The sequence below is a fragment of the Dysidea avara genome, chromosome 5 (assembly GCF_963678975.1).
Source record: "Dysidea avara chromosome 5, odDysAvar1.4, whole genome shotgun sequence".
In the NCBI taxonomy this organism is placed as follows: Eukaryota; Metazoa; Porifera; class Demospongiae; order Dictyoceratida; family Dysideidae; genus Dysidea; species Dysidea avara.
The window spans coordinates 29,299,455-29,324,745 of NC_089276.1; the positions used below are offsets into that span (position 1 = coordinate 29,299,455).

A 25,291-nucleotide genomic window follows, 5' to 3' on the forward strand; every position below is an offset into this window, starting at 1 on the left:
GCCTTTCGCTCGTGCTATACAGGAAATATAGCCCGAAAAGAATAGCACGAAAAGAGTGGGCAAGAGACAAATATAGCATGAGGTGAATTAGAAACTCACTGAGGAGCCGAGTGCTATATTTGTCTCTCGCCTACTCTTTTCGTACTATATTTCCCGTATAGCACTCGCGGCAGTGCTTTATCTATATATATACCACTTTAGCGTGGGTGTTCAAAGGCGCTGCTCGGCGTTTAACTCGCATATTGCCCGGGCAATATCATGGGAAAGCAGTTTGCCAATGACTTTGATACCCAGCCAGTTCAAAGAATCGATGCGCTTTGACTCGTTATATTGAGCGACATAGAGCTTTGTATTGTGGGACTCGGTTTTGTAGAGGTTGCTAAACTTAGTACATAGGCTAAGATAGAGTAGTTGGTTGTTACTAAAGGATAAGAAGGCACAAAATAATTGTTTGGGCGATTGTGGATGCGTATTTCTACCCACCGCGTATCAGCCTTTGAACAGACCATGGAACAGCAAAGCTACTACTGCTACGTTGAAATAGGTTAGTAACTTATAGTTCTAAGTACTTAACTTAATATAATAACTTACTTACTGTCCCAATAGCGAAGTTAGTTGGCTTAACTTAGTACAAAAATGATAACAATATAAACTCCATCCCACAATCGCAAGTTTTCTAACATTGCATGTTGAAGCATAGTAACGTATTAATGACGTTTTAATGTATGGACAACGTTTTGATGGCTATTAGCCCACGCTATTAAAACCACAATCGATCTTCAGATGCTACTGTATAAAACAAATGGGATGAGTTCTCGTTAGTTCTTTCACCTATTAGGTGAGTACGCCCCAAGTGATATATATCACTTGTACCATGGCTGCTTGGGATTTTGCTGACATATACACCCGCAGCCCTCGAGCCTGCGGCCCTCGGGCTTTGGGTGTATATATCAGCAAAATCCCTTGCAGCCATGGTATAACTATTACATGTACCATGAAACCACCTAACTTCAAAGCCAAATTCCAGGGTACATATCTTATAAACCCTGGCTGGCTATGGTACATTTAAGTTAAACCATGGCTGGCTATGGTACATTTAAAATAAACCATGGCTGGCCATGATACATTTAAATGTACCATGGCCTTGATATATCTGATGAGGTGACGTTGTTTGTTTTTATAAGAATCCTGGCAGTATTCGATTGTGGGAGTTTATTATTACTCACGTGATGAAAACCATGAACCCGATTTTGCATTCTACAGCACTCATACGAAGGCGATTCGACACCCTTACCACCCTATGAGTTGACAAACGGAAGTTTAAGGTGAGAACTAGTGTCATGGTTAATTTACAATCGCGTGTCCGCGTGTTTGATTACGTACCACGCCCACTTTTCGTATGTCACGAGGTAACCACTCTACAGCGAAGCTTACCCCTCTGGATGTTTAGAAAACATTGTAAACAGTGGTTAAACGATGTAGCAACTTTGAAACACTTGTTAAATCGCAAAATTGAGTGTTTCCGTGATATTCATAGGATTTTCCCGTTTATGTTAACAAACGTAACTGCAACGTTACTCGCTGCTGACCCATAATCGAATTTTACAAGACTCTCTATATAATAAATCCAGCGGGTTGTCTCGTATTGGCTTGGGTGATTAGTCGCCCACCACAGTAGGCTATTAGCCTACATGGTACATATCAGTTGTATCACGTGCCCTCGTGATTTGCCTGATATGTACACCCACGCTCTCGGGCCTAACGGCCCTCGAGCTTGGGTGTACATATCAGGCAAATCACTCGGGTACATGATACAACTATTACATATATATATATATATATATATATATATAATACATATATATAGAGTGAGAGAGAGAAAGAGAGAGTTCAACTATGTATATCATGAAAACATTAATTGCCACTATGGTATGCTTACAATCAGGCTGAAATGCTATTACAGATGACGTTTCATAGTTTCTAGCTCTGAGATCCTGTGAAATACTAGTTGTGATATTCTCAGGAAGCGTTTCAGCAGCAACAGAAGTAAAAACAACAACAACATCTTCTAAACCTTCAGAATATGCATAATTTGATGTGTTTGTTAAAGTATAATCTTGTGACAGAAACTGCACCACCTGTAAACAATATTACATAATCTGTGATAGCAGTATCAAATGATTACATACTGTTACAAAATGAATATACATAATACTGTTTCTAGCACTACTGTACATATGCAAATTCTAAATCACTTATTCAAAGTAATGTTCACTGCATGCAGGAAAGATTAAACTGACATGGGTTCAGCACTTAAACATACTCATATAACTATACAAATGTATTATGGTATATGCAGTAATTGCATGTTTCATTGAATTGATAGCACATGCTTATGAACACAGTGTATATGAGGTTATGTCATAGTATTTCACTTACATGGTCTGCTATCACCGTTGCATTGGCTGCTATTGAAGTACCTCTCACTTCAGTCATAATAAAGAATGATCGTGAGGCATCAGGTCTTATCGTACAATTAGAGATATCAACACTGCCCCATACTCTGTTTAGTAAACACTGTCTAGTGATGTATACATCTGACCGAAAACTTGGATGGAGTTCTGAACAGCTGACACTAGCTAAACTGTTGCTGCCTTGTTTTCCCCACATTATACCACTATCATAGTCTTGCTGGCAAACTATAAAAGAATTTTAAAATGTTTGTAATAAGCATGGAACTATAATAGGTATGTGTTCACGTACTTCAATAATTATAGAACCTTTTTACAACTTAGCTGTTGTTGTATGATTGTAAATGTAACTGCATTTGTGAAAGGGGTTCTTACATGTACATCCAATTTAGCAACTTTGGCAATTCATAACTTGAGGTTGGAAAAGCTATTGACTTGAGAAATTTGGTCATTGGTGAGCACCACCATAAATGGATTTAGAAAATTTTAGGCCTGATTCTTTCTTGAAAACTAAGTTATGTTCTTTCAAGCCCATAAAATTGGGTGTGGGTGAAAGACTCATTTTTGCAAACATGACTACAAATATATATATTTTTGTATGTATACCTGAAACACTTTATCGACGTGCTATGGTCACCACTCAAGTTGAATATTTCAATTTTTTGTACTTGTTTGTTAACTTTTTGTAAAATAAAATTATTATGCCTGGTGAACCCACGCTTACCACATCAAAAGAAAGAAATAGTACTACATGCCCCAGCTACCAATTATCATCTTAAAAAATGAAGTATCCATTATGCTTTGTTCTCAGCTATGTTCAACCAGTTACACAATATTACGAATCAACAACTGCTTGAAAAGTACCTCTGCAATCAAAGTAGCCACTATGAAAAAATACGAACGATTTCTATTACAAAGGGAATCCATCACATGCTACCACTAAATTGACACCTTTCGCTGTCAGCCCAAATGAATGGGGCACAAACGAGGATGCTGGTAAGTTCATGAAGAATGTATTGTACATACTGTGGTATACTAAAAGGCACTTGTCCAGCTGAAGTGACATAGAACATTGAAAAAATCAAGCTTGTAGCCTTAGCTATTATTGAGTTATGCTTGTCTGAAGGCATCAGTCAGTCAGTCAGTCAGTCAGTCAGTCAGTCAGTCAGTCAGTCAGTCAGTCAGTCAGTCAGTCAGTCAGTCAGTCAGTCAGTCAGTCAGTCAGTCAGTCAGTCAGTCAATCAGTCAGTCAGTCAGTCAGTCTGTAAAAAAATCCATTTAATAAATTTTTTTTAAAATTCTGTAGCAACTTATTGAATTGAAAGCATTTTGGGTCTATCTGAAAGCTTGTTGGGGCTTAGTTTTACCTAACCAACATTGCCTCATAGTTATCAGGGAAAATTGAAGCTGGTTTTTGGACGATGTTTTTTTTGTGGGCCATGCCCAAACCTTTGTGGTCCCTACTATACAGTACTATTGTACTGTATGATACTCTAATAGAATGACCACTTGCTGAAATAAAGCAGTCACCTTCAGTACTAAGAATGTTACATATTACTCCTGCTAATTCACTGAATGTTTGACAAAAATTTTAGGATAACATTGTGAATAGGATGTTTGAAAAGAATAATCAAAATATTTGGAGCATACATTATTAATGTACACGTTGACTTACACAGCACAAGAATATCTACTATTATACATAAAATGCCAAACTATATACACATTTCAAAAAATCTCCATGAAATCACAATATGCAATTTGGCATCAAGCTATGCATGTATGCATAATATGCTGTAAGCACATATATTAATGCTACCATTATATAGATTCACAATTATTATGTGTATATAATATACATGATCATGGCTATGTCACTCACCATCTTCCCACGTTGTCACATTAATACGATCATTGAAGGGACCAATAGCCACTCTTGTATTACCATTAGCTGATACAATTATGGTTGCAGCTGCCATTTTGACAGAGTAATTGTGATGAGGCTGCAGCCCATCAATTAACTGAGTGTAGTTTGCTGGTGTGTGGTATGTTGAATTCCATGTTGCCAGTTCTACCGGGTCTAATGAATGATTTTTAGTAGATACTATGGGTATATGCCATTCTGTAATGATTAAATGGTAGCTAGCGATTCGACCATTGCGATGATCTAATGATGGTGGTTCCCATGATACTATGAAACTGAAAGGTGATTCAGCATTCAAGGAAACAATCAGAGGAGCTTCAGTTGGAGCTGTAAGTTATGAATAAAACATTGAATTGAATTACATAATTAATCATACAATACAAATCTATCAGATAACAGATTTGGCAATGTTTCCATCAAGTATTGATGTTTCTCGCAGCTTTCTAACTTTTTTGTTGCATCTAGCATTACAAAAAGTACTTACTGAAACTTTCCTATCATAAGGGATTTGATACAAGAGCCTTGCTGTAATGTAGTTACATAGTAATTTTAATGGATAAATTGACCTGCAAAAACATTCACTATGATCTACCTTTGAACATTTTTGGTAATGATTTGATAAAAACAATGTGGCAAATCAGAAAACGCTCCTTGCTACTATAATTAAAATGCATAAACATTTACTGTAATACTATTAATCTAATTATCTGTATGCATTATATTTTAAACATACCATCTTGTGGCAGTGTGCCACTCAATACTAGGCTGGATGGACCAATTCCTGTGATAGTAGCTGCTGCCACTCTAACTCTATACTCGTAGCTTGGGTGTAACTTGTCAATAATATGTGTATGATTGTTGGAGGCATTAAATGTTTTGTTTCCATTCATTGGAGCTAGTAAAAGTATTGATCCATTTTCAAGATAGGCCTTCTGAATTTCTGTGATATAAACAACATAAGTCCTCAGCTGACCATTTCGACTTAGCAATTGAGGTGGCTCCCATGATACTAATACACTGCTTGATGACATAACGTTTAAAACAAAGCTCAATGGAGCATGTGTTGGAACTGTGTAAGCAAGGAAAAGTATAAAATTTTAGTTATGCTGACATTATGCACCAACGTTGAAACCGGGTCACTACTGCTGACCCGGATAACCCACTGACCCGGATAGCAATCCGGGTCAGACCCGGATGTGACCCGGATTGACCCGAATGTGACCCGGATGTGACCCGGATTAATTAAAGCCGAGACGTGTTTCGGCTAGTCTCGGGCGAGCGAATGAGTCTACATTTTGAGCATTTGATTCGTGTTGAGTAAATATTGCAACTTCAGCCTAGCTGTAGGTTGAAGACCAAAAAAAAAGAAAAAAAAAGAAAAAAAAAAAGGTCTTCACCTACTGACAATAGCTACCCCTCACCATAGATACCCTCAGTTTCGTGCTACATACTGCACTTACTAACAAATAGGCGTGGCTGAGCATATGTTGGTAATGCGATAAGTGGGCGTGGCTCACGAAAGAGCTACGCGATAGCGTTTATAAGTTCCACATCGTCGAACGAACAATTTCATTTCTCACGTGATCCAATCCGGGTCAGACCCGGATAAATTGTAAACCGGGTCAGACCCGGATGACCCGGAGAAAATGTGACCCGGATGACCCGACCCGGTTCAACGCTGTTATGCACTATACAAGATATTATTGTGCAAACACTGGCATAGTACAGTCATACACGTTTCTCCAAAAAATTAACATTATCCTACTTCTAATTCTCATTAAGTATTCTGACTGCTGGCTAACAAAAGTTACTACAAGCCATTACAAAAAGTAAAATTGCAAATCTATGTTATTAGCAAGATGTGTAATGATTATTGTACTGGAGCAAAAGTACACCTCTGAATAGAGTATTTGATTGTTCTATTACAGTACCTCATATTGTAATTTTTGTCTTTGCTGTGATTTGTATGGTTAAAGTAGTGAATGACCTCCCAAAGTGCAAATTCGTTCAGCATATCAAGCTTAGCTCACACACACACGCACGCGCACACGCACATGCACACGCACATGCACACACACCAGAGTAATACATAATCTAAATTATCTAAACGTTATTTGGGCAGTGATTTCTGGTGATTACACTCCAAACACTGCTTTTATTTTTTGTCCATACAGTGAAACCTCAGTTATCTGGATCTATGGAAATGATTGCTCTATTAGAGTAGTGACTGTTCTATTAGGGTAAATGAATAATGATATTTTTTACCAATGTTCGTATGCTATTTTAATACACAGTTTCAGAAATATGGACTTTTCAGACTTATGGACCACCTTTGGTCACAGGGAGTTCGGATAAGGATAACTGAGGTTCCACTGTAATTTCACAGAGTTGATCATGCTTACCAAATATGGCTATAATACTATAGTGTATGATGAACTCACCTCCATCAATAGTTGTTGCAGTGTACGCTGGACTGTATGAACTAAGTCCCATTCTAGTAGCTGCGGCTATTCTAATGGTATAGTTATGGTGAGGTTCAAGAGCATCTATTACTTGTGTGCGATTCACTGATGCACTATATGTTCTGTTACTACTTATTGTTTCCCTTCTCCATGTAGTTCCATCATCACCATACAGCACTTGAGTTTCCTCTATGGTTACATGGTAATGTGTTAGTTGTCCATTTTGTTGATTCAATGATGGTGGGTCCCACGAGAACACAACACTGTTTGGTGATGTAGCATTCAAAAGGACTACAACAGGAGCTTCACTTGGAACTGTAATAGTTAATAAGTTGAAATGTAATTTTATGCTATGAAGAACTACATTAGACTACAAGCAGTAATCGATAGTATGCATAAAACTATGTATACAACATTAAATTTTGAACTTCACATGCACAAAACATGTCTCACCATCTTCCATAGTTGTAACAGAGAAGGATTCACTAAAAGGACCCATTCCTACTGTAGTTTGTGCTGCTATTCTAACAGTGTAGTTGTAGTTTGGATGTAACATACCAATCACAACTTCTGTATCTTCACGTGCATTTGATGTTCTGTTTCTGTTAATTCCCTCTTGTGAGATTATAGTTCCATTCGCCATGTGAAATATTTGGGTTTCCTCTACAGTGATGTAATATAGTACTAGTTCACCATGCAGTAGCATAACTCTAGGTGATCTCCAAGAGACTACAATGCTTCTGGATGACTCAACAGTCACATCAGTAATTGAAGGAGCTTCCTCAGGAGCTTGATGGTAGAGAAAAATAATTTGCATATGCACACAAACAGTCAAGGAAGTGAATTCCCTTTGTATGCTGTGCCATGTGTTGTACATGCACATCAATGTGGTGTAATACTGTGTGTAGTGTGTATGTGTGAATGAGGAATGTGCTTTGTATGCATGTGTGATAATGCTATACTTCTATGTATATCACACCTGTAAATACAGTAACAGATTTCACAATGGTGTTGTCTTCAACTCTCTTTTCACTGTTATCAACAGCATATATTTCAACAGTATAATTTGCAGCTGAGAAGTCAGGTATGTCCATGGGACTAGCTCCAATCATGGTAACAGGTGGCTGAGGTGTTTCACAGTCATCACAAGTAATGCTGATGCTAATTTGTCTTGCCACTCCAACATAGGAACAAACTATCCTTATTACACCAGAACTTATACCAAAATTTCTCTCTGAGTTTGGATGTGATCCTATCACTGTGCAGTCACGTAGAACAAATGTTCCTAAAGCAATGGCATCATGCTGATTATGTCAAGACCTATATGAAATATCAACTCACTGATGGTGACATTTTCACTCCTGTTGGCAGCAACCATCCCATCGGTATACAATGCTTGTACAGTGACATTGTAAATCAAATAGAATTGTGGATGACCAATGAAGTATTGGGACAAGTTAATAGCTGTTGTATTGGCTGTAATGAATGGACTATTTGTAAGCTGTTTAGTGCTGTATCGCAGTGTTAATCTATAACCAGTAAGAGAAGATTCTTCAATGTTGAAGACAGCAGGCTATAAAACATAATTCAGTAGTGATAGTAGTCACCGTCAGTTAGAAACTTACTCTCCATGATATTCCCACAATAAGTCTATTGTCAGAATATGACACTGAAGGTGTATGAGGGATAGTGATGGGAAGTGCTGTAGAATATGCATACATGACAATGTATACATGACAATGTAAACCATGTAGGTATATACATGTATGTGATAACTATTTTTGGAAAATCATCAATATTCAAACATAAACAGATATTATAGTGAGATTTTAATCCAGTATAACTATAGCTTGTGAAGGTCAAACGTTATGTGCTATGGGCTTAAAATTTTTACCATGAGTGCTGTTAACTACTGTATAGTGTTAAACCCGCTTTGTTCTAAACGAGCCAGTTACTGGCACATATTAATAACCATGTTTCTAATGGGTATGGTGGGACAAATAAAAAATGGCCAAGTAGGTTGAATGGAATCTTCAGCGCGCTGAGACTACCTGACACATTCAAACTGAAAAATACATGCAGAAAAAATATGGACAACTTTGAAGGGTGTCTATGTTCCAGCCTCATGCTTCCGCTTCCCAGTGGGAAGGGTCAAGGCTTTCTCAGTGGCTGACACACATCTCAGGTGTGAAAACAACCTAGCGGCATGGATGTGGGTAGGATATTGGTGTGCTTATCTATTCATTGTGAAAAATCATACAAGTGTATGGAAAGATTGTAATTTAATTAGGTCACATTTACATTACAACACTGCTGTATGTACACTATGTTATAGTTAAAGCACCACCTCACGTGTGTATAGAAAATACAGTATGAGGGGGCACGTTGAAAGGCTAATACAGCATGAGGCGAAGCCGAGTGCTGTATTTGCCTCGAGATACCCCCCAAGTGCTGTATTTTTCATACACACAAGTGCTTTAACTGTTATATTGTACTTCCTGGTTGTCTGGCTCAGAGCGATTTTCTCTAATACTTAAACCGCTGCGATTTTTGGTGATCAGGATATCAGTAAGTGTTTAACTAATCTATTTCTAGTCATAGAACGAACTAATAGGATTAGTTTGACTAGTTTTAGCAATTTACAATGTCACGCATGTGATCAATCGTGCTGTCTTAGTGGAGTCGTGTTTAAAATGTTTCATAATCAGACGATCAGTAAGTGTTTATACAATCTATTCCTAGCCGTAGAATTATCTCATAGGATTAGTTAGGCTGGTTTTAGCAATTTACAGTGTGTTGTTTATGTTACATTCCTTAAATAAATTCTCCACATAACTTTACTGTATTTGCCCAAGTGTGCTGTATTTGCCCAATTAGGTGTATAACTGTACTGTATTTACCCAATTAGCTGCATAACTGTACTGTATGACTCATACAGTACAGTTATGCAGTTGATTAGTATTGTATGGACAATACGATATGTGGCATCGCTTTGGTCCTCCCACGCAAAGTAAAATATATGTACATTATAATGCATGCATGCTTATTTATACGTATATACATGCAGTGAATGGAAAGTTGAAGAAATAGCTTCTACACTGGACACTTAGTAATGGTTCCATTAGTATGTAAAGTGACCTGGAAAATCGGGACACTTTAATAATCAGAACTCATTTGGTTGGTACCAAGATGTCCTCAATACATGTGTTTTCATGAATGTAGATATATGTAGTATTTCATCACACTATTATTTATTCTTACAGTTCTTGGTTGTGCAAAGAGTTATTGAACATACACAAAAGCTACATTAACAAAACACCCAGATAACTTACAGACACATGATCGCTGATCACTATTAAGTATATATCCATCATAACATGAACATACAAAACTTCCTTCATTGTTAGTACACAAGTGATGACATGATGACGGGTCCATACATTCATCAATGTCTAAAGTGACATACATCAGATTAAATTCCGCATGTTATGTATTCATGCATGGTATTATTTAGATGGAGATGCGTGACATTCTAAAACTTGCTGAAAACACATGAAACGATATACTTTGTCTTCCTTCATAAATTTAACATTTAACCTTCATGATGAGTAGCTTTAAATATCTGTTTTACATAGCAACTGAATTACAATTATTATTACTGAAACATTTGCACAGTAATAACTATGGTGCATCCTTGGTTATCCAAGCCTCAGTTGTGCAAACACCTGGATTACCAACGTGATGAATTAGAGTATTTCATTCAGGTGTGTATTCTAAGAGTAATTAATTTGGAGCTCTGTATATTGGACTTCTGTTATTCGACAAGTTTACTTTCTAGATACTCTTGTCCAAGGAATAAAATGAACTAAGGATCTAAATATATAGATTATATTCAAACTAATGAGATATACACTTTATGCATGCAGATAAAGACATCTGAACTTTTGCATGGCTATATACAGTACATAGAGTATCTTGGCTATAATTTTACCAGTGCAGTTGTGCCCATTCAACAGTTGATATCCCTCAAAACAAGAGCAATAGTAACTAGGAATTGTGTTGCTACATATATGCTGACAAGGTCCTGGCATGGCAGCACATTCATCGATGTCTGCAATACACAGTTAATGATAACAACATATTGATGCATACTGCTAATAATATCATTATTACCTGTGCAGTTACCATCTTCAGTTACCATTTCAAAACTGCTACTGCATGAACACAGGTAGGAGCCTATTGTGTTAGTGCAGACATCGGCACATGGACTAGGTGTGTTATAACACTCATTGATATCTGCAAATAAGAATCCCATTAAAATCTTACAAGCACATGAATAACACTTTACTGACCATCACAATAAATTCCATTTGGTGTATACCCACTGCCACAACTACAGTTAAAGCTTCCAGGTAGATTAGTACATCTTTGTTCACATATTGGATTTGCACACTCATTTATATCTAAAGCAGAAGCAACAATCTCATTGGACACCATACACTTGTATATATCATGGAATGGTGGTAGCACCACACATACTCTAGAGTTCTATAACTACACTTTCACCTACACAGCAAGGACAATTACTGCTCTTGAGCTATAGTAGCATTTCACAGGAAAGCAATAATTTCTTTTATATTACCACATTAAAAAAAGACGGTATTTTGTTCAAAACTTGCTATCTCATATTGAAAATAATGTAAAAGTATTTCTTCTGGTCCTATATGTATCAAACTGGATTTTGAAGGGCTTCACTGTGCTGCATGGTTTAGCAGGTGGTTTCTGGGATAAAGAGTTAAAGAAGTGCACATGTATGTTTCAGGATTTGTAAGCACTGCGCTTGGCAAGTAGTCAATGTTCATGATTATGAAGAAGTTTAAAAAATGATGCAGTTAACCTTACCATTACAAGAGTGGTTGTCAGGTCTCAGTAAATACCCATCAAAACAAAAACATTCATAGCTCCCAAGAGTGTTGTTACAAACTTGTTCACATGGAGATGAGGCTGCTGCACACTCATTGATATCTATAAAACAATCCAAGTAACTAGTCATAAACATTTGGTATCTTTGTTTATACCAGCACATCCATGTCCATTATCCAGTCTGTACCCAGCAGGACAAGTACAGTAATATCCGCCATATGTGTTGTGGCACATGTGATCACATATGTCAGGAATATCACACTCATTGATATCTACACAGTGTGGATATGTGACACTATATACAATATTGAATATGTCATGACAGTTCATTACCTACACAACTGCCATTAGCAAGTGCCATTTCACCATTTTCACTACAAGTACATTCATATGACCCAATTGTGTTGACACATATCTCAACACATCTGTTTGATCCATTGCATTCATTGATATCTAAATGTATACAATGTCTAACAACTAAACTTCATAGAGCAATATTCTACTAACCATTGCATGCACTGCCATCTGACACATATCCTTCATAACAGCTACATTCATAGCTTCCTACATTGTTCGTGCATATTTGCTCACAAGGATAACCATTGGCACACTCATCAGTATCTGAAGAACAAACGTAATATGGTCATGCTAAAATAAAACTCATCTCACCATTGCAAGATCGACCATCACTACCAAGGTGATATCCCCCATTGCAAGAACACACAAAACTTCCCACAGTGTTAGTACAGCCATGTTCACATGGTGATGATGCTGCTTCACATTCGTTGATGTCTGAAAGATAGACACATATACGTATGTATATACTGGGTCTGTTGTCAGTTGCTGAATACCTTAGTCAAGCATCTATTATGCCAAACATAATGGCTAAGGGTGAAAATATTTTTAAAATAATGCTGGAACACTGAGAGAATCTAAGAATCAACATTTTTGCACATTTAAATTGCTGTAGTAAGATGAAAAAGTCTTTTAGAAAACACCTTAAAGCAACGCAAGCTTATAGCCAGCACATCAGATAAAATACTGTATTCTAACAAAGCTACAAGTCCATAATTCTAATGTATAATACAGCATAGCTACATCTTATTGTAGCTGCAGTTCAAAGAGCATTTACTTTATTAATAAGAAGTGTACAGTACTATAAAGAAGCTTCGGTTGTGCTTTGACACACAAAAAAGTATTTCTGAAGAGAATGGCTAGCCAAGTACAATAAATATGTGTATCCGCACAAAAACAGCCAAGCTGTGAAAAAAGGTGTGGCTTTAAAGCCTGGGCGAAAAAAAGTTATGAAATCTAAGGTGGCTGCCAACAAATGGCTGCAATGATGTAAATTTTAACAATGCACACAGCCATTATTAAACTTTATTAGCATTAACATTATTGCAGCCATTTGTTGGCCGCCACCTTTGATTTTGCAACATTTTTCACCCAGGCTTTTTAAGGCTGCACCTTTTTTCACAGCTTTGTTGTTTTTGTGTGGATATCACTTCTTTTTGTAATTGCAAGTTCCAAAGCCAGCCTACTGTTGACCTTGATAATTCTTTTTAACTTTTTCCCCTTTACTACAGGAATCATCGAAGACTGCGTGGCTATTATGAAGAACTGAATGAGCTGAATTTTGAAGGTGCATATATCCCAATGATAGCTGACTTAAAACTAGGAATGGGAGATGCCCTACCCTGAGGAAACTTCCACTGCAGAAATGGCTAATTATACTATTTCTTTTTGTCGTTCTTACTTCCCGTTGTTTTCCACATTCAAAACGTCGATAAACTACGATGAGGATACTTGGGTACCACAATATGAAGGTGCAGTAGCCTTAATTTTGACATCAAAAAAACCCTTCAGATGTTTGCCTACTTCCCCAGAATCCTGAAGCATAAATGTCTACATGAACTCCATCCTCATTATTAGCCATTGTATATCAATGCCGGGTCTCACCTGTAAACAGGCTGCAACTCATGCATGAAAATGGTATTTTCTGGTTCTGTAAAACAATTATATTGCCCACCCACACTGGCTGTACTTGGCCGCACGACACGGCTACTTGCATAATTTTTGTAGAATGTTCTAGACCAATCTAGATTTTCCATTGGTAGATCTATGAAATTATGAACTTGACTATTGAGTAGATGTTAGCTAGATTTTCATTTACAAAGTAGAAATAAAGTGAAGTGATCAGCCATGATAGCAGCAGTTCAGTAGTTAAGGATTTGGGTGTTCAGTATGGAGGGGCGTCTGGATTCAGTGGAATGGAATGGTGGACTGGAATGGTGGAATGGACTGGAATGGAATGGTGGAATGGACTGGAATGGTGGACTGGAATGGAATGGTGGAATGGAACGGTACTTTGGTAATTTCAATTGATGGTCACCTCTTTATAAAGACCACCTTCTAACAAAGACCACCTCTTTATAAAGACCGTTTTACTTTAATGTTTAAAATGCTGCTATCTTGTTGTTTTAGGGTGTATCCCCATAAAATGGTCTTATTGATCAGTTGTGTGCCACATGCCTAGAAAAATCAGAGTGATGTCTGATCTGTAATACAGAAATATACCCCATACAAAAACGGTTTGGCTGTATAAAGTGACGTCCCCACCAAACTAAAAGTAAATGACAACTAAAGGAGCTATTATTTGGGTGAGGCCAAGAAATACCGACAAATAACTTGCTATAATTTATAAAAATTTGGTCCATCATCATTCACTCATACAGTCTTGCTGCATTCCTAATTAATTCCCTGTAACTCTAATTGGCTAGTGATTTATTATTATTAGCACTTTACAGTGACCAGCACTGAAGGTCTGACAGCAACATGTGCTGCAGCCTTAGGTCACCTAACCTAATTCAAGGACTTAGAACTAGCTGCCTTTTTTCTCCTCTACAACACCGGACTATTGAGAGAGGTACCAATTTACTAGCCAATTGGAATTAATGCAGTCAGACTGCACAAGTCACTGATAAAGGACCAAGATTATTGTAAATTATACTTAGTTGCCAGTATATATTGACATTCATTTATAGATATTAGCTCCTTTAGTTGCCAGTTGCTTTTAATTTCGTGGACACATATTTTTTTGTATAGCCAAGCTGTTTTTGTGTGGGGTATATAGCAATTACAGTATTGTATCATAAATCAGATATCATTGGCATACCAATAAGACTGTCTTATAGGGCTCTAAAACAACAATTCAGATATTAAAGTTAAATGGTCTTTGTAAAGAGGTGGTCTTTGTTAGAAAGTGGTCTTTTAAAAGAGGTGACCACTAATTGAAATTACCTAAGTACCATTCCATTCCATTCCACTATTCCATTCCATTCCACCATTCCATTCCAGTCCATTCCACCATTCCAGTCCACCATTCCATTCCACTGAATCCAGATGCCCAGTATGGGGGTCCCTGGTTTGAACACTGTTCAGTAACTTTTATTGACATTATTTATGTACTTTACCCATGGTGACTGTTCTATTAGAGTATTCTGACCCCGTGATTTACAATTGTTTGGTTTTTGCCTTGTAGCTCTGTAGATGTCAATGCAATTTCTGTTAAACCACAAAAGGTTTGAGCTATGATGGTTAATAAATACGCATACCAATTTTCAAGTTATTCCCATAAGTGATTTACCCTGTAGGCGTGACAACAAGTTGGTCTTTTTTGACACAAATAATCATCCATAGCTCTATGAAAATTAGTCAGATTTGCACCAAACTTGGTATGTGATTGTGCCACAATACATTCTTACCATGTACCAAAGCTCAAGACAATTGAGTTACACATTTTCGTTTTATAATGGTTTTTGTAAAGTGTGCAAAAAGAAGAATCTAAGTCCCAAGCTCCCTAAATGAAGAAAAAAAAAGAAAAGAAATTAAGCTGAATTTTGAAGGCTTATATTTCACGATTGCGTTAAGAAAACTTGCTCAAATTAGGTATGTGGGGTCTTGAAAGTGATGGGCATTTGCAGTATAAAAATAATTCCAAGGGGGAACGGAACTACGTATGCATGAAGCTGTGTTTTTTCTTCCTGTAAATATACTCGCAAGCCGGCTTTCTTGGCCGCATGATACACTACCGTGTGTCTTGATGCCACAGCGCTGATTTCAAAATAGTTTTTATTATGCTGGTCAATGAAACATTAAAAGGGGAATAAGAGGTGGTTCCTGGAAAGAATAAGTAATTTTAGGAACTACGCTATTGCTCATTATTAGCACAATCAACATCATGTGGTGACTTGCCATGACATAAACTGCCGTTCAACATATATCCTTCATCACAGCTACACTCATAACTGCCAATTGTGTTGGTGCATACTTGATCACAAGGAAACCTGTTCTCACACTCATTGATATCTAACAACAAAATACAAGGGCTATATCAATCAAAGTTTTATCTGAGTTATAACTCACCGTTACAAGAAAGACGATCATCATCTAGCAAATATCCATCACGACAAGAGCATATGAAACTTCCTTCAGTATTGTTACAATTGTGATCACAGGGCAACTCCAAACACTCATCAGTATCTAACCAAATATATGCAAAGATATATATACATACTACATGAAAACACAAAAACTGTACTATTATATTTATATATATAGCATCACTTACCCTCACAATTATGCCCATCCACCAGGTGATATCCAGTGCCACAAGTACAATAGTATCCACCAACTCTATTGTGACACCTGTACTGGCATAGTCCAGGGTTTGCAGCACACTCATCATGGTCTGAGATAATATCACATTAATTGGAGTACAGTACAATTCTTTTTACCTGTGCAGTTACCGTCATCAGTAATAACTTCACTATTATCACACGAGCAATTATAAAAACCAACTGTGTTTGTGCAAGTGTCAGCACATGGTCTTGGATCATTATTACATTCGTTGATATCTGCAACAATTTGTTGTATATAGATAAAGAATCTTGAGTGGGGGGATCAAAGCAAAAAAAACGGTTCTATAATAGTCACATGGAACATAACTGTTCTATAGTGGGCAGTTATATAACCTTTTCAATGGGCTACAATTCTATATCAGGTAGTTATAGAACTGCAGATGACACACTAGCATGTGCCAGACCCATTTGCAGGCTAATAGCCTGCTTTGAGTGATCAATCACGCATTCTAGCCACAACAACCAATCAACTAATCCAGTCTAGGCTACTAGCCTGTGCTGCGCTGACTGACCATTCAACCCGACAAGTAAGACTACAGTAGAACCACTGGATTTAGCTTATAGGCATAAACAAAGATTTCAATGATGATTGCTTGTCAGTGAATGTTCTTACCAAGTTTTGTTCACATAAATGGACAAGTCCTACAAATATCATGGACATATGCTTATTAGGTACCACAATCAAAACCTTTTAGTCATTAAGAAGATGGCCTAGACTCATCTAAGTCCACTAAAAGATTAATGCAGGCATGCACAGCACAGGCGCAATGTTTATTTTGCCAATTATAAGACTACTATATGAGTTTCTAATTATTTCATGTGTCTTATGCATACCATCCCAAGTTAATGATTCTGTGTTAAAAGGTCATGCTACATGTATATGTCAAATATAGCACGTAAAAGAGTGTGTGAGAGACAGATATAGCATGAGGCAGAGCCAAGTGCTACATTTTATCTCAAGTCCAAAGGTATCATGCAGTTTGTAGTCAGTCTGTATAAAGTTACACTGAGTAAATATATCTAAACCACAACAGCCAAGCTGTAAACAAAGAGTGCGGCCCCCAAAATGGCTAAGGTGAAAAAAGATGTGAAATCCAAGGTGGCGGCCAAGAAATGGCTGTGATGGTAGGTTAATGGAAAAATTTTTAATTATGACAATTCAGGTGAATTTGCGTTGCCTCCTCCACTAGGATTCGGCACCAAATTCACCTGATATGTCGTAGTTAAAATTTTTTCTATTAACCTACCATCACAGCCATTTCTTGGCCACCACCTTGGATTTCACATCTTTTTTTCACCTTGGCCTTTTTGGGGGGCCGCACTCATTTTTTACAGCTTGGCTGTTTTGGTTTAGATATCACTTCTTTTTGTATTGCAAGCCACAAAGCTGGCCATATGGCTTTGATGCTTCCTTTTAACTTGTTATTTTTCTTTACTGCAGGAATTGTGGAACAAAGGAAGTAATTGTGTGTATAGCTCTAAGCTTTTGTCTGATGAAATATTTGTATATTTAACATTGAATGATGATTATCACATACAGCAGTTAATAAGGTGATTTCTTACATAACTGAACTGTAGCTGAAACTCTCATTGTTTGTAGCTGGACTCTTTTCAGGGTGATTTGTTTCTAGCTAAACTCTCTACAGGACGATTTGTTTCTAGCTGAACTCTCTACAGAGTGATTCTTTTGCAGCTGAATTTTCTACATGGTGGTTTCTTTGTAGCTGAACTCTCCACAAAGAAACTTGTTCTAGCTGAACTCTCTACAGGGTGATTTGTTTGCAACTGAACTCTCTACAAGATGATTTGTTTCTAGCTGATCTCTGTAACTTGAACTCTCTACAGGATGGTTTCTTTGTAGCTGATCTCTCTACAGGGTGACTTGTTTCTAGCTGGTCTCTCTACAGGGTGACTTGTTTCTAGCTGATCTCTGGATGACTTGTTTCTAGCTCATCTCTCTACATGGTGACGTGTTTGTAACTGAACTCTCTATAGGGTTATCCGTTTGTAATTCAACTCTTTATAGGATGGTTTCTTTGTAGCTGATCTCTCTACAGGGTGACTTGCTTCTAGCTGAACTCTGGATGACTTGTTTCTAGCTAATCTCTCTACAAGGTGACTTGTTTCTAGCTGAACTCTCTATAGGGTTTTCTGTTTGTAATTAAACTCTCTACAGGATGGTTTCTTTGTAACTGATCTCTCTACAGGGTGATTTGTTTCTAGCTGATCTCTCTACAGGTTGACTTGATTCTAGCTGATCTCTCTACAGGGTGACTTGTTTCTAGCTGATCTCTCTACAAGGTGACTTGTTTCTAGCTGATCTCTCTATAGGGTTATCTCTTTGTAATTGAACTCTCTGTTTCTTTTGTAGCTGATCTCTCTACAGGGTGACTTGTTTCTAGCTGATCTCTCTACAGGGTGAACTTGTTTCTGGCTGAACTCTCTACAGATGATTTGTTTGCTGCTGAACTCTCTACATGGTGGTTTCTTTGTAGCTGAACTCTCTACAAGGTGATTTCTTCTAGCTGATCTCTCTACAGGGTGATCTGTTCGTAGCTGAACTCTCTACAGGGTGATTTGCTTGCAGCTGAACTCTTTATATGATGGTTTCTTTGTAGCTGAACTCTGTACAAGGTACCTTCTGATCTCTCTACAGGGTGACTTGTTTGTGGCTGAACTATCTGCAGGGTGATTTGTTTGTAGTTGAACTCTCTACAAGGTGATCCTTCTAGCTGTTCTCTCTACAGGATGACTTTTTCTAGCTGAACTCTCTACAGGGTGATTTGTTTGCAGCTGAGCTCTCTACATGGTGGTTTCTTTGTAACTGAGCTCTCTATAAGGTGATGTCTTGTAGCTGATCTCTCTACTGGATGACTTGTTTCTAGCTGATCTCTCTATAAAGTTATAACTTTCTTTATCGCGTTATAACATGTTTGTATAGCTAAACTCTTTACAGAGTGGTTTTTTTGATTGGTTGCTGAACTCTCCAGATACACTTGTTTGTAGCTGAACTCTCTACAGAGTGACTTGTTTGTAGCTGATCTAGATGAACTCTCTACTGGGTAGCTTTTTTGTAGCTGAACCCTCTACATAGTGACTTGTTTGTAGCTGAATTCTCTACAGAGTGACTTGTTGTAGCTGAACTCTCTACAGGGTGACTTGTTTATAGCTGAATTCTCTTCAGTGTGACTTATAATGTTCTGAATCTCTACAGCAACATATTTGTAGCTGAACTCTCTACAGGGTGACTTGCTTGTAGCTGAATTGTCTATAAGATTAACTGTTTGTAGCTGAACTCCCTACAGAATAACTTGCAATTCTATAATGGAGTAAGTTATAAACGTAGCTGAATCATAGGCTGAATGCTCTATTAGGGTGACTGTTCTATTAGAGTATCTCGATCTCACATATGCTACACGTAGTTTGCTTTGGAATCATAACTTGGTGGTCTGTACACCGATTCTTCTGTACTACTGCAAGGACTTTCTATGATAATTATTCCAGCTACACACCAATTTTCAGTTCATTGCTCTAAGCGGTTTGCCTGGTAGGTGTGAAAACTAATAGTTTTTTTATTCATAAAAATCTATAGAATGGTTTTTTGGGGAGGACAATTTGAGAGGTCATACTTTGATGTCAGAATTTTTAACCCTAGTGCACCCTCAAATCTGCCACTACACTCTGCATACCAATGTCATGACAAGGAAAAGAGACATGAATACCAACAACGGGTTCATGAAGTTGAGAATGTCTCATTTACTCCCTTAAGTTTTACTACTACTGGTGGAATGGGTGATGCTGCTACTCAGTTTTATAAGAGATTGGCCAACCTTTTGAGTGCAAAGCACAGTCTTTCTTATGGAATAATGATAGGATGGCTGAGATGTAAATCAAGCTTCTCTTTGTTGAGGTCTGCAATTATGTGCATTCACGGTGCCAGGTCCAGTTTGCACTGTCCCATTGTTGAGGCACCGGTTGCTGTGCAGGTCGCTGAGGCCCATATTTAAGATAAATTGTTTTTGTTTAGTATGTACTGTTTTATCTTATGTCATTCATTGAGAAGAAAAATGCCTTCATTTAGCTAAAAAAATAAAAAAAATATATAAAAATAAAAATCGATCGCGTAATTGCGACACAGGTTGGGTTTTGAGTCATATCTCGATGGCCTTTAACTGGATTCCTTGTCAAACCACAAAATGGCACTCCTATGTTAGTTACTCCATCTACATAGCAATTTTCAGCTCATTCCTTCAAGCGGTTTACCCTGTGGGCGTGACAGACCTTCAACCTTATTTTACACTAATAATTGGTCATAACTCTGTGAATGTGCATCGGATTCCTACAAAACTTGGTACTGAGATTCGCCTTTATGAGCCCTTAAAGTGTGCAAAAGTTCAGCCCAATTGGAGCACGCATTCGTGTTTTATGGTGGATTTTACGAAGTGTGCAAAAAGAAGTAGAAGAAAAAAATGAAGAAAAAAAACCCTATCTTTGGCTGCTCGTATCTCGGAAATGGCTGGAGCAATTTTCTTCAAATTTGGAATGTGGACTCCCCTACCTAGTCGGCACTTCTGTAGCAACTTTGGTTTCAATCGGATAAGGAATCACGGAGCTACAAAGGTGTGAAAATCACGTTTACTTTCTTCCTGTTAATATACTCACGGTGTGGCGCACCGGCTTCCTAGGCCGCACGACACACTACCGTGTGTCTTGATTTTTAAAAATTTTGTAGCAACCTACTGGAAGCATGCATGTTGGTTGCACTGAAGGTACTTTTTGGGCTTGAATACAACTAACCAACACAGCCAATGTGCCAAAAAGGTTGTGAGGATAATTCTGGCTAGTGTTTTTTTGGGGAAAAAGTGCCATCTTCCATGAAACTGTGCTATCCCCATACTGAATGACATAATATTATCATTGCAAAATTAGTTTCATAAGTGGAGCATATACTTACCGTTACACATGCTGCCATTTACTGTATATCCAGGATTGCAGCTACAGTGGTAGCTCCCAATAGTATTTGTACATATTTGTTCACATAAGTGACCAGTTCTGCACTCATCTATATCTGTAGTGCAGCAAAAATGAATCATCAGCATATTGTAATTATTGCAATTTATTAAGGCTGCACAGGTAGAGAGTAATGCATACATACATCAACATTTAAAGCTTACACATGGGAACAGGTATAAGCAGCTTATATTACTCTGACTATTTAGTACTGTTGCCTTTAAGCCTTCACTTCATCTGCAAGGTTACAATCTTTTTGCACGTATCACATTCAGTCATTCTCTTTCAAATATTATTTTTATTATGGCTGGTAAAAAGTTTATATTTCAAGATTACACAGTGTTCTCACAAACTTAGTGAAACTATGGCTTCCCAAATATATTATTTATTTGATGGTCAAGACCATCAACCGACTTTTAAAAGTTAAAATCTATGAATCACCAATTGCCAGCTTAGAAAGAACATAAATATATCCATGGTTACTTCAAATGCACTGTTGCCTTTATCAAAAATACAGTTTAAATATTCATACAACTATGACAGCCCAAGATGACCTCAAAGAATGGTAAATTGTTCCCTTAATACATATACATGTACATTTTACATAATGTTTATACAGGATAACAATATGTACACATACCATTGCATATTTCACCATCATCATCAAGTTGAAACCCAATGTTGCATGAACACCTAAAACTTCCATTTGTATTAGTGCACATCTGTGTGCATGTGTTGGATACTGCACATTCATCAATGTCTATAAAAGTATAAAAATACCATATAATGTATGCATACATAAATTATCAAAAGCAACATCAAACATTCCTCAACTCACAACATAATAGTGCACTGTTTAAGGAACACATTGTATAAATCATGTCATTTTCTAACCTACACATCTGCTGCCATTCCATCGATATCCAGCAAAACAACTACACACAAAACTTCCTCGAGTGTTAGTACATATCTGATCACATGATGACACAAGTAGACACTCATCAGTATCTAATTATATTTAGTGTGTATAACATCTAGAAGAGTTTGCAACTTAAGTAAATAAAACATACCATTACAAGTAAAACCATCAGGATTAAGTTCAAATCCAATACGACAGGAACATTGATAACTTCCTTCAGTGTTGGTACATAACTGTCTGCATGGAAGGGGTGTGGCTGCACATTCATTAATGTCTACACAAGAAGTGTACAATTTATAATAATCAACATTGAAATATTTGTCATTAAAATTTTGACATGATATATTTTTGTTGTTTCAGTAATTCAGTAAACAATCAAATTTGTTGTGATTTTAAAATGCAGCTAGAAAGAAATGATGGCAAAGGTTATGTATATTCAAAAAACGATAGCTGCTATATACAGTATGTCTGTAGCTGCTACACTAGCTAACTCAGAACATTATCAACTCTGCTGGATCAATCATTGCAAAAGTGATACCTTGCCACCTAGCTATATGTCTTGGCAAGCCCAATGCTCTAACTGGTTAAACCAAACTAAATGTTATTCCATGGTCAAATTACCTTGTGACAATTATTGGATTGCTGTTTAAAACTATCATTTTAATTTTTGTCAATACAGTGAAACCTCATTAATGATGCCACCTCTGGGACCAGAAAAATTGGTCTTAATAACGGAGTGGCCTTATTAATGAGGTTATAAAGTACTGCTTAGCAGTATTTGTGACCTACTAGAAGTGGCCACTATAATAAGGTGGTCTTATTAAAGAGGTGGCTGCTAAGTGAGGCTTTGCTGTATATGGTTATAACTTGTTGACTTGGTGGTAGAGTTGCACCGATATCCAAATTAACTGATTATTCTGATAACCGGTATTAAGCAACAGAATTAGCTGATACTGATAACCAATCCGGTATACACTAATAACACTAACACTCATGATCATCCTCATCATTATTAAGTGACTCATATTAGAGACCTAAGTATTGACAAGTACACAGAAAAATTTGGAAATTTCAACTGGAGTGGGGACCATAACACATCGATAAAAAGTACTGAAACAAGCTGGAGTATAGTGCACGATATTAAAACTATAAGAAGTGTTATATCCCTACTGTGCTCAAGATACCATAATGGAAATGCACAGTAGGGACATAACACTTCTTATAGTTTTACTGTGAATTCATATCGTGCACTACTCCAGCTTGTTTCGGTACTTTTTATCGATGTGTTATGGTCCCTGCTCTAGTTGAAATTTCCAAAATTTTCTGTGTACTTGTTTGTGAACTTTTTTTTGTAAATAAATTATTATGACTGGTAAACCCACTCATACCACATCTGAAATGGCACCAAATTATTGTCTGAAAAGTGAAGTATCCATTACGCTTCGTTGTCAGCCATGTTCAACCCGTTACGCAGCATTTCGAATCAAGAACTGTTCAAAAAGCACCTCTGCAATCCACGCATACCGAAAGAAAGAAATGGTGCTGCACGCCCCAGTTATATCAATTATCATCTGAAAAGTGAAATATCCATTACGCTTCATTGTCTGCTATGTTCAACCCGTTACATAGCAGTATGAATCAAGAACTGTTTGAAAAGCACCTCTGATATCAAAATAGCCACTATGACAAATACGGACGATTTCCATTACGAAGGAAAGCCATCACGTGTTATTGTCAAATTGACACTTTTCGCTGTCAGCAAAGATGAATGGTACACAAAGGAGGACACTGATAAGTCCATGAAGAATGCATTGTATGTACTGCGGTGTGTCAAAAGGCACCTGTTAGGCCGAAGCGACATCGAACAGAGAAAAAATCAAGCCCGTAGCCTTAGCTGTTATCAAGTTACTCTTGTCTGAAGGAATCAGTCAGTTACTTACTTACTTACTCAGTCAGTAGAAAATTCCATTAAATAAATTATTTTTAAAATTCTGTAGAAACTTGTTGAAAGCATTTCGGATCAGTCTGAAAGCTTGTTTGGGCTTAGTTTCACCTAACCAATACTGCCTGATCGTTGTTAGGGGAAATTGAGGCTGTTTTTTGGGTGATATTTCGTGGGCCACGCCTACTCCTTTGTGGTCCCTACTATACACTACTATCATAGTGTACAATATACAGCTCATTCTAGGCTAAAATGTCAAGTTAGATGCATACCACAAGTAAAATTTACTCATGGTAAACAGATTTTTAAGTACATTGTGCTACTACTGTACAGTAAAAACAAGTGGTTAGAATGAGCATAGACCTAAAACCTCAGTTTACTGTGGGAATGGCCTAAAACCTGACAGTTTACTGTGGGAATGGCTTGTAGTCACCACTAAACCATCAAAACATAATTCAATTAAAATACCAAATAACTGATGTCTAGTCTCCACACATCATTACAAGTAGGCTTGAGCCAATTATGCTTTGAAAATTGTCTATTATGCTTTTGAGTAGTGCTCAAAATCCAGCCTATTATGCTCAAAATTATGCTCTCAAAAACCAAGATTATGCTCGAGAGTTGACTGTTTTATTAGAGTATATTTGCATTTCTTGACTGCTGTATTAGAGTAAGTGACTGCTCTATTAGAGTATCTCGATCTTATTTCTATAAAGTATGAATAATCAGTCAAGAAATAGTAAAAATAGTAACACTGCAAGGTTTTTGATATAAAATTCAGTAATAATGTGCAGTGTGTTCATGTTGTGCAGTATTTTGGCATGCACATTGCATGTTTTAATTAAAATTCTTGAAAATCGTCCTATTACGCTTGCATAATGGTTGATGCTTTTGCTAGCCTATTATGTTTGAAATTATGCTGGCATAATTGGCGCAAGCC

The 25,291-nt window shown here is 37.2% G+C and overlaps 1 protein-coding gene across 2 annotated transcripts in view; it reads right to left on the reverse strand.

Moving 5' to 3' along the window:
- The window catches only part of LOC136255849 (fibrillin-1-like), a 146,449-nt gene that overhangs the window by 29,956 nt on the left and 91,202 nt on the right, over window positions 1-25,291 (reverse strand). For both annotated transcript variants that reach the window (XM_066048736.1, XM_066048735.1), the window contains exons 57-82: window positions 22,561-22,683; window positions 22,385-22,498; window positions 22,131-22,250; window positions 21,435-21,548; window positions 16,577-16,696; window positions 16,411-16,530; window positions 16,206-16,322; window positions 16,035-16,148; window positions 12,450-12,572; window positions 12,288-12,401; window positions 12,114-12,233; window positions 11,936-12,052; window positions 11,760-11,882; window positions 11,210-11,320; window positions 11,031-11,153; window positions 10,849-10,968; window positions 10,190-10,309; window positions 8,483-8,559; window positions 8,199-8,430; window positions 7,837-8,142; window positions 7,311-7,646; window positions 6,837-7,172; window positions 5,129-5,464; window positions 4,354-4,722; window positions 2,440-2,699; window positions 1,940-2,138 (exon numbers count right to left, since the gene is read on the reverse strand). In XM_066048736.1, coding sequence (XP_065904808.1) covers window positions 1,940-2,138; window positions 2,440-2,699; window positions 4,354-4,722; window positions 5,129-5,464; window positions 6,837-7,172; window positions 7,311-7,646; window positions 7,837-8,142; window positions 8,199-8,430; window positions 8,483-8,559; window positions 10,190-10,309; window positions 10,849-10,968; window positions 11,031-11,153; window positions 11,210-11,320; window positions 11,760-11,882; window positions 11,936-12,052; window positions 12,114-12,233; window positions 12,288-12,401; window positions 12,450-12,572; window positions 16,035-16,148; window positions 16,206-16,322; window positions 16,411-16,530; window positions 16,577-16,696; window positions 21,435-21,548; window positions 22,131-22,250; window positions 22,385-22,498; window positions 22,561-22,683 — 4,464 coding nt within the window. The remainder of the gene's footprint in view (window positions 1-1,939; window positions 2,139-2,439; window positions 2,700-4,353; window positions 4,723-5,128; window positions 5,465-6,836; window positions 7,173-7,310; window positions 7,647-7,836; window positions 8,143-8,198; window positions 8,431-8,482; window positions 8,560-10,189; window positions 10,310-10,848; window positions 10,969-11,030; window positions 11,154-11,209; window positions 11,321-11,759; window positions 11,883-11,935; window positions 12,053-12,113; window positions 12,234-12,287; window positions 12,402-12,449; window positions 12,573-16,034; window positions 16,149-16,205; window positions 16,323-16,410; window positions 16,531-16,576; window positions 16,697-21,434; window positions 21,549-22,130; window positions 22,251-22,384; window positions 22,499-22,560; window positions 22,684-25,291) is intronic.